The 13,280-nt window shown below is 48.2% G+C and overlaps 1 protein-coding gene across 1 annotated transcript; it reads left to right on the top strand.

The window, feature by feature from the left end:
- Window positions 1-9,521: 9,521 nt before the first annotated feature.
- Window positions 9,522-11,035, top strand: LOC117835551 (UDP-glycosyltransferase 83A1). The gene is made up of 2 exons (XM_034714907.1): window positions 9,522-10,050; window positions 10,140-11,035. Exons 1-2 carry the CDS (start codon window positions 9,522-9,524, stop codon window positions 11,033-11,035), a joined length of 1,425 nt encoding a protein of 474 aa, XP_034570798.1.
- The last annotated feature ends 2,245 nt before the right edge of the window (window positions 11,036-13,280 follow it).

The following is a 13,280-nucleotide window of genomic DNA, read 5'->3' as shown; positions in this document are numbered from 1 at the left end:
GGATCGATCTAGGGGTCACCTTCCATGTATTCATGGGGCAGTACGCCTTTGTTATGCGATGCCGCTGAAATTGTTAACCCGTGAGGATCTCCTGGGAGTTTAACCTGTGAGATGCTATGCAGAGAACGGGCTTCGCATTTAGTGGTTTCTCAGCCCTAAAACCACGAGATTGTGCTTAAGCTTCGGCCAGGCTAGGTGTTTTCACGTGACTGGTGGAGTAGGCGTAGGCCAGTGATCCTCTATCATCTCCGCCTGATTTATTTTTTGATAACCATTTTATCTTTGGAACCATTGTTCGGAACTGCATGATAAATATTTTATCACATACATGTAACGTTTTTATCCCTGGGATACAATAGGTGTATCTATCATGTATTCATGTTACAAGGGTTTCCAAGATACGTATCTGAGATGAGCCTCTCTGTAGTCCCTAGATGAGTTTCTTTGACAATGTACAACGTGGCTATTTTGACATACTCCCCCCTTCCAAATTCTAGATCATTTTAACTTGTTCCAAATTCTAGATCCTTTTAACTTTTCTAGATTCATAGATATTATTATATACTCAGACATACAAAACATCTAGATGCATAATAATATCTATGAACCTAAAAAACCTGGGTTTTTCCTGAAAGGCCCCCGCGTCACTCCTTGAGGCGGCTCGGGCAGCGACCCCCTCCTAGCGCCGCCGGGCTACCTCCCCTCTCCTCCTCCCTCCCTGCCGCTGCTTGAGCCCGAGACTAGAAGTCCGGAGGGTGGCAAGGAAGGCAGCGGCTGGGATTTCTGCTCATGGAGCCGGCAGATCAAGGGACTGCCCCAGCTTTTGGGTGCTGCCGAGATTCGGCTGATGGTGACCTCTCCGCTATGCTCGGGCATGTGGATGCGGTAGTGGAGGCCCTGTGCCGCGCACGTGCGGAGGTGGCCCTGCAGCGGGATGCGGATGGCCGCGGTGGGAGTCGGCCGGATCCGGGGCCGACAGCAGCGCTGCATTCGGCAGCGGCCGTGTGCAGGCCTACTTGCGGGCTTGCGCGGCGGTGGCTGCGTGCATGGCAAGGAGTGGCGACGTGTCAGCTTGGGCAAGGCGACGCCACGGCAGTGGCGCCGCGCTGGAGGCGGCGGCATGATGGCAGCTGGGTTGCCAAGGCCGTTCCCCTTGCCCCTGCAGCTGGATTTGGCCACCGTGGCCCATGGCCGGTCGTGGGCGGCCGCGGGAGGCATAGCGGCGGCGGGGGTCGACAAGGAGGTGGTCGGGTGTGGCACGGCGTGCAGTGAAGACGGTGGCATAGCTGCATTGCAGGGAGGCTTCACAGTGGTGGAGGCATGGTGTCGAGGTGGCAGCTAACGCGAGAAGGCGCGGAGGCCATGCGCATGAGGAGTAGCTATGCGTGGTGGCACGATGGCGTGGAGGCCGCATGCGCCAGAGGAATGCTGTAGAAAGGGTGGTGTTGCTGTAGGTGCCGGTGGTAAGGTGGGTTGTGTGGAAACAATTGTGGCGGAACCGCCCAAATTAACCTGACTAAAATGCATTGAAGTCGCCTAACACGCGATTATGCACTTTAGGCAAGTCAACCTGGTCGACCGTCGGATTTCATCCGATTAACCACCTGAACAGGATCGAGAAGCATCGCTCATGCGAAGGTGAGTAGCACAGAGATTACAACATTCCATCACATAACTTAGTCTCTTAAATTATTACATCAGAGTTCTGAAATTCAAAATAAGATGCAAGGTTCGAAAAGTCAAATAAAACAAGCGGAAGCTAAACGTCGATACATGACATCACGACGGAGCCGATCATGACATCAAAAATCCCTTCCCTCGCCGTCCGAGGAGGGATCCCACTCGACTGTCCAGCCCGGAGGGAGCTGGGTAGGCCAAGTGGTGCCAGCAACCAAACTATTGACATCACCTGAAAAGATTAAGCCACAACAAGGCTGAGCAACTAGTACTCAGCAAGACTGACCCATCGGGTGATAGCTATTTTTCACCAAAACTTAGACATGAAAGGCTTTCTGGCTTTGGGTTTGTTTTGCCAAAAGCGTCTACAGTTGGTCCTTACTTTCAATATTTTAGCTCATGTTCTACGTTCTTCATCCAGTCTAGATTAGCAACTATTCTAAGCAAGCATAGTTTCCAAGCAATTTTTGACAAGCATCAACTTAATCTCTTAATCATGTTTCATCATTACTCAATGCAGAATAGCGATCAAGTAGTCCCAAACTGTGAGAGGCAGATGAATCGATTCGAATTTATTAACCATGCATGGCGAACCTAATCTCACAACATCCACGCACCACGAAGGGTCGCTTCATTTGTCAGCCGTCCCCATCGATCCCTTAGGCACGTGTCAGGGCCAACTGCTTTTGGCATGCAATGCTCCATAATCCCAGCCTCTACCGTACTATGACCGCACTTGCACCCACATAATGCACCATGGGAACGACGTTCCAAGGACAGCCGAAGGGTATGCCACGCCCCAGTTCAATCAGGTACTAGGCTTCCCCATCCCATACTAGGTATGAGATTAGTACTTTCAAACACTTGATCACGAACGCCGACATGTTTCGACCTTAGTCCAATTTCATTTAGACAGACAGGGCAAACCACCAAGTATTGAACATAAGTCTGACCCCGTCCGTCGTCCTTATAGTTTGCAACATAAGTAAACATTCAACTCCTATAACTCGCGAGTGACAGGAAATCACTCGACTTTTACCGATGCCTATTAAGCATTGCAACTACTCGACTTTAGCAACTAATATTCAAATAAGGTACTAAGTTCATGCATCTAAGGTTTCATTACAACTCCTAGAAACGTAAATGCGCAATCAAGGCATTCAATAGTATTGCAAGTATTCAAGATAGGAAATCATGCTCCGGGGCTTGCCTTCAGGAAAAGCTTGTGGGTCCTCGGGGTCTTGCTCCGGTTCGGGCTCGCCTTCGAAGGGGTGAAGCTCCGCAGCGGGGTCTTCTTCCGGTGCTGGATGGAGCTCGTAAGTTCCGTCAGCAAGATTTAGCTCTACACGGAAGTGCAATGCAGGGGTTAAACATTTTAGATGGTTATTTCAGCAACACTTGCACGTTTTAGCTCAGACACTTGTAGCAAAGCTACAGGAAAGGTGGGGGAGTCCAACTTCAGTTGGTGGAGAACAGGATAAAAGGGTCGGACTGGGAGAAACTTATGATCTGACCCTTAGACTTAAGGAATAACTGTACCAGGGTCCTCGGATTTAACACAGAGAAGTCCCCGAAATATTACACAGATACCCTCAGGTCAAAGAAAAAGATACAGCCAAGCCCTCGAGCGAGGCAGATAAGGGTCGGCGAAACTGACAGGGTCGGGCGAGACGGAAAAAGGGGTCGGGCGAAACGAAAAGAAAAGGGATCGGGCGAACCGGAAAGAAAAGGGGTCGGGCGAACCAAGAAGAAAAGGGGTCGGGCGAACCGGGAAGGGGTCAGCAGCTTACCTTTAGGCCTACTGGTGAAGTCTTGGGGTCGGGAAGGAACAGGCTTAGGCGGAAGGGCTAAGGTGCTAAGGCTTGGGCGGCGACGAGGTTCGACGGTTCTCCGGCGGCGGCGGTGCTTCTTGTGGACAACAAGCAAGCTCTAGCACCATGCGGAGGAACAGGCGGCTGGTGGGTTGGGAGAAGCGGCTTGAGCGGAGGGGGAAACTTCCTCAAGAGTGTGGAGGTGAAGTCGCCGGAGTGCGGGGTGGCGCAGAGGGGTGAGCTCCATGGGAGCTCAACGGCGGCGCAGAGGAGAAAGCGGTGGCACGTGTGCGGGCGGTGGCAAAGGGATGGCGTTGCCGGTGAGGGGGACCCTTTTATAGGGCCGGGGTGGAGCGGAGGGTCGAGGCGGGGCTCCGATGGGGAAGGGATAAGGCTGGGAGCGGCGAGTGCGTGGGCAAGGCGGCCATTGGCCAGTGGCACCATTGGGCAGAGGAGGCGGAGCTCCGGGTGGTCTCCGGCGGTGATTGGCCTTGGGCGACGCGCGTCTGGGGCTTCCGGTCTGTCAGGCGAGCGAGGCGGAGGGCTACCGTGGGGGTTGGGCGAGCAGGCGGAGGCGCGAGACGCCATGGGCGTGGCAGCTTCTCCGGCGGACGGGCGGAACGGGGTTGGTGGAGCAGAGCCGTGGCAGGCGGAAGACGACACGCGCGCGGCTGGCGGTTGGCTAGCCCGGCATTCGCCCCGTCCTGTCGCAGGCGCGGGTTGGGCACCGTGGCCTTCGCCTTGTCGCTGTCGCAGGCGCGGGTTGGGCGCCGTGGCCTTCGCCCTGTTGCTATCGCACCGGTGATAGGGCGCCGGCGAGCTGCCGGTGGCCGGCGGCCACGCGGCGCGCGGTGCGCAAGCGAACATGCTCTGGCGCGCGGGCGTCGAGGCTCCCTTCAGGCAGGAAGCCCGACCAGCTTTGGGGAGATCTTTCTCCGGATTTTTCGACACAACTACCAAAACTCTTTTAAACAAACTTGCTCAAAACTGGATGTTCTTCAAACTTTGCTTAAGGTGTCGGCTTAGATTGTGAAAGGATTTGAAGATATTTCATGCCAAAGTTTGCTAAAAATCTGGAATTCCAGACTTAGGATTTTAAGGCATCAGGGGTGAGTTGACTGTTTTACCTCACTTTGATCGAGGTTTCGAACAGGTGCTGGCCCGATTTGGACCTGGGTCAGTGTAACAAAGTTGGAACACACTCAAGGTACTACAACTTCATTAAGGGCCTGACTTGAGTTTAGATAGGAATTTGTGAGATAAAAGCTTGCAAAGTTGGAAGAAAACTCGAATTCCAGGACTTACGAGGTTTTTAGAGTTCTTGAGTATTCCGGTTTTGATTGCGGTTTTTAACTATCTTCCACTCCGAATTAGTCAAAAGCCTTTAACGAAAGTTGTTTGAATTAAAAAGTTTTAAAACTCTTATTTGGGCATAATCTTAAGTTTGTATATAAAATTCCAAGTTTTATTTCAAACTCGAAAAAGAGATTCTTAGGGTCATAAAGGTCATTTCACCTCTTTAATTAGGGATTAACCACTGGCTTATAGTTAAAAGCACTTAATTTAGGTAGAGTTGTTACAACAATGGCGAAAGCTTAGCTGGTCATACCAGCAACGACGACGGCGACGCCTCCCTCAGGCGCCATTACCCTCCTTGGAGGCGTCGTCTTCGTGTTTTCCACAACCCCTTCTCCCGACGACGTTTGACGGGTTTCACCAAGGTGATGGGCCATTTCTCTAGAAGCTTTGGGACCGTTCATGTGGTGCAGTCGAGATTCCGGTAGCGGCAAAGTGAAGGCTCGGTGGCACTGATTCACTCTAGTGGCGAAGCTTGTGCGGATCCTTGGTGTGGAGTCCAGCGATGGTAGAGGTGAGGTCCCCGTTCACTTCAAAGTGATGTGTCTGAGGAGTGGTGTGCGGTGGTGGATGTGGCAAGGCCCCCACGCGTTCGAGTTAGCCTTGGAGGGTCCAGGATCTTGTGCGGTGCATCTGACGTTTGGTGTGTACGGTGCTGTAGCGGCACTTCAGCAAGGGGTCTTGCATGGCAATGGCCTTTTCGGTGTAGTGTGGTGTGGTGTGGTGTGCCCTTCATTTGACTTATGCTAACATAGGGTCGTGATTGGGAGATCGACGACTGCGTGGGCGTGACTTGAGGAAGATGGCGGCATGGCGCCATGGTGGAGGTGTCATGGTGGCTACACGGTGTGCAGCGGACTGCAGCGGCTAGCATTGCATGGTAGTGGTTGGTTTCGGCATGGGACATCATCGGGACAACGGCGCTTGTGGTGAAGACTACTTATGGGCATAATCTCCATTGTTTTGGTTGTGCAGCGTGGTGTTCGGTGGGCGGTGGTTTCGTGCATGTGGACTGCCGTGTTTATTTACATAAAAAATTTCATACAAGCCAAATATTTTTTCAACTATATTCACGCTGCTGCAGGCCTTTTCAACCACCGGTGGTAATTCATTCAGGGTTCTCTGATTGCTGGTGTTATTCACTGAGAGGGGGCCAGTGTAATTTCGATGAAAAGAGCAATTGTGGATGAATCCAATAAAAATAACAGTAACAGAGCAAAGTATATTAACAGGGGCGGAAACAATTGTAATGAAAATAAAAAGGGGTAGGAGTGGAAACCTAATATGTTGCCTGTGTGTCGGCGTCACGGGAGATAGGCCCCCCCCCCCCCCCCATCCAAAGGGAAGAACAGGGGCGGGCGCATGGCCTCCATGTCACCTGCGGATATAGGCCATTGCGTGGCCCATGCTGTCAGGATGAACCCGAGACGCTCTCGGGGTTCCGGGATCCCACCTGGGGCCCGCGAACGGCGTGAGTAATCCCTTGACTGGTCCTCGGGGGCGCACGTTTCCGTCAACTCAAACGAAATGAAGCCGATGGAAATGACTGAGTAGACAAACTGGCGCTGGGCGTTATAAGAGCAAGTACATTGGTACTGTTTCATAGACGGTCTTATACATAGATATGTAATTTTAATATATATGTAATTTTAAGATGAATTGTTTGTACAGTGGGTTATCTTTTTAAATTATCTTATACTAATTATATTTCCTTAATTTGTGAAAAAAAATAAATATTGTAAGTTGCATGGCAACCACAAATTGTACAATAGTGGAATAGTCGTCTCATAGTCCTAAAATCTAGCCTACGAGACAGTTGTTTCACGAAACAACGAGATCTTTTTCTCTCCTCACTTTCTCTCTTCCACATCAACAAAAATGCTAAGTAGCAATGCATGAGAGACAATATATAAGACTGCTGAGGTGTAACAATATAAGACTACCTTGCCCAATACGCTTCCCTTACCTTGCCCAATATGCTGCGGGCGCGCCTTCCCTACAAAACCACGTGATTACGGGGGAGTCCGAATCAGACTACTGAGTACCCCTAGCTGCCCCCAGACGGCGTTGTAGCTGAGGGGAAGCGTGGCCGTAAAGGAAGGGCCTGGTGGCCCGTCCTATCATGCCTGGCTGTGCAGGATGGGGAGAGCGCGACACGTCTAGCAGGACAGAACGGCCGCCCCTCCCGGGAGTGGTATGTCGGGCAACGCTGTTCGGGAGCAACGCGACGGAATTAAAGGGGAACCTGCTGGTGCAAGCACCTTGACCTCGAGTTCAACGACCTCAACGACGACCTCCGAGGCTGTTTCGTCTGGCAATTGATCAACCACAATCATGTCCCCACCTTCCTGTGTTAGACCAGAGTGCAGACGGGATCTCGACAAACTCTGGGTTTACATGTTATGATGCAATGAATGATAATTAGAATAAACCAACCAACAACTAATTTTAGAGAAGCTATACAACTCATCCAAAGGCTCCTTATATTTTTCTAAAATAAGGGTTATTTTATTGACCAAGAAAAATTATAAACTAATTAAATAGGGTTTATCATAATTTTAATAAAGGAAAAGCAATTCTCCACATTTATAATTCTAATAAATCATTTTTTAATTCTAAATTAACACTTATTTATTAACTATAAAATAACTTATCGCCCTTAATTTTTTATTTTCCTAATTTTTTTACTGCTTAGGAAATAATTTAAATATATTAAAACCATCCATTCACTCAAGGAACACATATGAGCTCGTTAGACACATTACATGACTTTTAGACAAATAATTTTAGAAGCAGCAGATTATTAGAAACCTTAAAATTGTTGCCTTAAACATGCAGTACCAGTACCTAAGAAGTTTTAAAGCAAATAAACACGCCTCACTAAGGGATAGTACCGTTAGAAAGGCTTAATTGAACAACGAGTTCTAAAGAGAAACCTCTTAAGGTGTGTAATAATCTACTGTTTCTAAATTTATTTGTTAAAGGTCTGTTGTAATGTAAATTTGTAATGAGCTCATGCGTGTTGCGATTTTAAGTGTATAGATGAAGAATAGTTGGAAGTGGAGTCTTCACGTGAATTGAGGATACCCAATGGACTACCAGGTTTACACTGATTCAAGTACGCGGCGTGTAGGATGTCGAAAGCTCTAATTGGCACTGACGTTGTTGAGTCAGTTTAATGTGGATGGTTTCACCACACAACTAACCATTGATCCATGATGGAGAGTTAAGGTAACTGTATTTCTTGACTCCTGGATCGCTGGCGTGGCATGGTGCAGTGGGAGCTTGGCCGGTCAGCCAGGGTTTTGCTCCCTGTTTGGCCGCCTTTCCTGCCACGTTTACCTGCATACACAAACTTATCAAAACTCTTAGAACTTTATTAGTGAAAACAAAATACTAGTAGCCGATCCAGCGATCCTGGGGTGAAGAAACACACTTACCACGCTAATGATCAAGGGTTGAAGTGATGTAAATGCAAATGATTAGTATGCCGTGTGCCAAGTGGAAGTGGCAAGGGCAGGGCTACACCATTTCTAAAAAGCTTTTTTACGGTACACAATATCACTACTTAGTGGTATACAGTATATGTAAGATCTAGCCGTTCATTACTATGGATAATTTAGTAATTATAACATTGTAAAATGTGATATTTCAAATGGAATAGTGATGCAATTTGTGTGTTTTTTACCATGATACACTTATACTATATATACTACTCATGTATACTACCTATACAACAAGTTAAATTTTCAGTAATATACAATTAATCTGGACCGTCAGATGTTTTTAACTAGTCCCTTTCGGACACTAGTGTAGGATTTGTGTACCGTAAAAGAACTCTTTGTAAAAGCGAATTTGCATGTTGAAGTGATGTAAATTCAAATGATTAGTGCTGTGCGACATATGTATACGTGTTTGGGTGCACTTAAACCTGCTGTTACTCTTATCTCTGTTTTCTTTTTTCATATACTAGTAGGCCACCGGAATTTGTGAACTCAGCGCTGTATGCCCACATTCAGTAGTCACATGTTATTGATTTGACTTGCTTTACCCTCTGGGTCGAATTGGAATACCAAAATTCTTGTATTCAAAAGTCACATAGTGCTGAAAATAAATATATGTTTGCTACATTGATCATTGGATTCTTCTTAAGGGTATCTCAATCGTGCGTCCAAATTTCGATCTTTCGCTTATGTTCTGTCCATGCACGTATCGGATTACGTTCTGGTTGCTTCTCCCAAAAGAACATGTATGTAAGTGCAGGCCTGCAGCGAACTTGAAATTGAGTCGTCGCATGCTACTTGCCAAGTCCCCTCTCCTCGAATGCTTCTCAAAACTATGCTGCGACAAACACGAGAGATTCCATGAAACCAATGCAATCCTGCAATATCACAAAAAACAAGGATAAGAATTGACATGTTGATTTGACATGCTACACAAGCAGCTTACGATAAATGCGATTGATTGGTGTGTGCCGAAGGATTTTAAAATATAAAATCAGTCAAAAGCAACAAGGAATGCCTCAACTTTGTGGCATCTAGTGCGTGTCAGTTCATATCTCCTGATGCATATATATACTAGCAATCACTCACAGCACAAGTAACTACATACCTACTATACTGACTACAAGCACAAGGTACCTGCAGAACCACAATCGTAACCACGTGCAGCAGCACGATGACGCCTCGACCGCACGCTCTCGTCATCCCCTACCCGGCGCAGGGCCACGTCATCCCGCTCCTGGAGCTTGCGCACGCGCTCGTCGCCAGGGGCTTCACGGTCACCTTCGCCAACTCCGAGTTCAACCACCACCGCGTCGTTGCCGCCATGGCGGACACCACCACTAAGGATGGCAGCACCGGGCTGCTGGATCGTATCAGGCTGGTGGCCGTGCCGGACGGCATGGACCCTGGAGAGGACAGGAGCAACCTCGTCAGGCTGACCGTGGTCATGGCGGAGCACATGGCCCCGCGGGTGGAGGACCTCATCCGTCGAAGCCATGGCGAGACGACCGAGGACGACGACACTGGCGACGGGCCGATTACGTGCATGGTGGCGGACTACAACCTCGGGACGTGGGCACTGGACGTCGCGCGGAGGACGAGGATAAAGTCCGCGGCCATCTGGCCGGCCTCCGCCGCCGTACTGGCGAGCATTCTGAGCATCCACAGGCTGATTCATGAGAACATCATCGACTCCAACGATGGTACAGTACGTGATTGACGTTATATTTTCGGTTCAGTAAATGAACACAAAGATATGTTTAGCGTTACAGGTCCAAGTTCAATAATGCAGGGTCTGCACTGACGCAAGCCACGTTCCAGCTGTCCCCAGACATGCCCGTCATGCACACCGCCCACCTCGCGTGGAACTGCATCGGCAGCCACGAGGGGCAGGAGGCTCTCTTCCGGTACCTCATCGGCGGCGTCCGCGCCGTCGAGAAGTGCGACTTCATCCTCTGCAACTCCTTCCACGGCGCCGAGCACGCGACCTTCGCGCGGTTCCCCAAGGTCCTCCCCATCGGCCCGCTCCTCACCGGCGAGCGCCGCGGCAAGGCGGTGGGACACTTCTGGCGGCCCGAGGACGACGCGTGCATCTCGTGGCTCGACGCGCAGCCGGCGAGGTCCGTCGTGTACGTCGCCTTCGGCAGCTTCACCATGTTCGACTCGCGCCAGTTCCAGGAGCTCGCGCTGGGGCTGGAGCTCTGCGGCCGGCCGTTCCTCTGGGTGGTGCGCCCGGACATCGTCCACGGCGACGTCCACGACTACCCCGACGGGTTCCTAGGCCGCGTCGTCGGTGCCGGCGGCCGCGGCATGGTAGTGGCGTGGTCGCCGCAGCAGCGGGTGCTGGCGCACCCTGCGGTGGCGTGCTTCGTGTCGCACTGCGGGTGGAACTCGACCATGGAGGGCGTCCGCAACGGGGTGCCGTTCCTGGCATGGCCGTATTTCGCCGACCAGTTCGTCAACAAGGTTTACATCTGTGACGTCTGGAAGGTTGGGCTCGAGGCCGAGGCCAACGAGTCGGGGGTGATCACCAAGGAGCACATCGCCGGCAGGGTGGAGGAGCTGATGAGCGACGGGGGCATCAGGGAGAGGGTGGAAGCCATGAAGAAGGTTTCCCATGAGAGCGTCAAGGAGGGGGGCTCCTCGCACGACAACTTCGACATGTTTGTTGAGGCGATGAAAACTTGAACGATATACGCGCTACTGGAGAATGGACCTTTTCATCCACTGCATTAGCACCGGTTAGAACTAGTATACGTAAAGGAAATAAATACGAAATATTAATATAGAATAAAGAAACAGAAAAGAAATAGAAAAAATAAATAAATTAGTCTCCCAACCGATATTAAAGGGTGTCCTTTAGTACCGGTTATTTCAACCGGTACTAAAGCCCCCCTTTAATACCGAATTAGCAATATCAGTTGTGTAACTGGGGTTACGAACCGGTACTGATAGCGCTTTCCGTGGCTGCGATGGTTCTAAAGAAACACGCACTGTGGTGAAGCCGTATCATCATGCTATGCTATTGGATAACTCGGGTAGCGTTTCCTCACGAGAGGGAGTCCCGCCATCTTTCTATGATTTGTTGAGTGCTTATTAAATGTGAGAATTTGTATCTCAATTTGTTTGCCCCAACGGAGTGTGCTATGTGTGCGAGGAGGACGTTTATTATGCATTGAGTTTCATGCTACTCCTAGAAGAGTTGGGAGGAAAGGAAGAGATGATTGCACGGAGGGATGGCGGGCTGTGACGTGCCCCCTATCTGCATCCCACAACGCATATGGTCTTGTATTAGAATCTGGCGATTTCCACCAAATAATTTTCATCCATGTAAAAGTAAAAAAAATAGCACTATAGCAAAAGTGGGTATCTAAGGAACTAGGCTCTTTTTCTTAGAATTCTGTAGTTGAGATTGCGCTCCACAAGATATTTTAGCCCTGGTACTGACCTGGGCCTTTTAACAAACAAATCCGACATTGCACCGGCTCCAGCTCCCTTATGGGCACCGTGTCATTCCCCTATGCAAATGATGCCATTCCCCTTATGACCTGGCCCTTTTGTTTTAGTTAACTCTTAAACCATGTGGTTGGGTCTGGAGAAATGGATGCTGTGAACCTTTATACTTTATTATGGGAGTTCTATTCTTATTAAATAGAGTCCGTGTCAGTGTTTTTTATGATGTGGCAAAATGTTAATAAATATAGAGGTGAAATGAGTTTTATGATGATGAAATCATATATACAATATTTTTAACATAGCTGGTGTCTTGTAATGCATTGTATGAAACTATTTTAATGACGAATTAAATACTCACTTGGTTATGTGGCATTTTGGTAACATACATATGAAATCTCTCATTGACTCATATCTCTCATTGACACTGGCTTTAGGGACATGTTTAGATGAAAGCCGGAGCCTGTCCAAATTCTTGCATTGAAAATGCTCCGGTAGGTTGTTTGGATTGAAGCCAGCTATACGTAGGCTTGTTCGACCTAACAATGGCTTTGCTAACCATTGTCTCGTGAAATCACGGGAGAAACAGAAACCATGCGTCAATTTCTTTGCAAATGTATCGTTAGCACCTATGCTTTTAAAGTACCAGTGTACCACTGTTTTCCTTTCTTATCCTTCTTACCAAGAAATAATTAAATAGATTTACACATAATTAAAAAAGCATCATAGTAATTTCTCACTATTTTTAGTATTTGATCCCACAAAATTGGTACTTCTCGGTATTTCTCTTTTGGTACTCCATAGTACTTCCTTTGTTTCCACCGTTTGTTTTCGCCGGATTACGGCTCTCATTTTCAAGCACTCTTAAATTTCTCTCAATTTAGGTTTTTTTATAAACTATCCGTTGAAGAGCTTTAATTTGATGTAATTTTCCCCGATTGGCTCCTTTGTCCTTATTCATATGTTGATCTAATGATCCGTAAAAGAGATTATATACAACTGGTACGCAGGAATTCATCAGTGGAGTTCTCGGGTACCAACTGAGGGGTCTTTACATACAATGGTTTAAAAGTACCCAGATGTACTTGTTGGTACTTTTGTATGTGATTTTTGTCCACATGTTGATCATAATAAAAAATAAATTGGTACTCCTTGGTACTTCTCTTTAGGTACTTGTTTCCAACGTTAGATTTTTCAGGATAGACAACTCTTATATTTTTCCAACCATTCTAAATTTGTTCTTTTATTAAAGTTTGACCGCCAATGAAAAATACCGTATTCATCAAGATCTAAATTTCAAGGGCATTGTAGCCGGCTGATTGACTCTTTAATACAAAAGTGTGTGGATTTATGTGACGGACACAATTTCCTCTTATATGAAACATATATACCTACCAGCGAGTACATGGCAATCTCTTTTTGATATATAGCACTGGCCCGATCTTCCAATACGTGTGATAAATTTGATTGGTGGAGAATT

Source organism: Setaria viridis, chromosome 9, assembly GCF_005286985.2.
Source record: "Setaria viridis chromosome 9, Setaria_viridis_v4.0, whole genome shotgun sequence".
NCBI lineage: Eukaryota > Viridiplantae > Streptophyta > Magnoliopsida > Poales > Poaceae > Setaria > Setaria viridis.
Note: the sequence above shows the minus strand (reverse complement) of the source record. Positions and strands in the feature narration are given on the sequence as shown.

Bases quoted from the DNA above. Each gene is read 5' to 3' on its own strand.
- LOC117835551 (XM_034714907.1), top strand. From the start codon at position 9,522: ATGACGCCTCGACCGCACGCTCTCGTCATCCCCTACCCGGCGCAGGGC. The intron at 10,051-10,139 runs GTACAGTACGTG...TCAATAATGCAG, and splicing joins CATCATCGACTCCAACGATG to GGTCTGCACTGACGCAAGCC.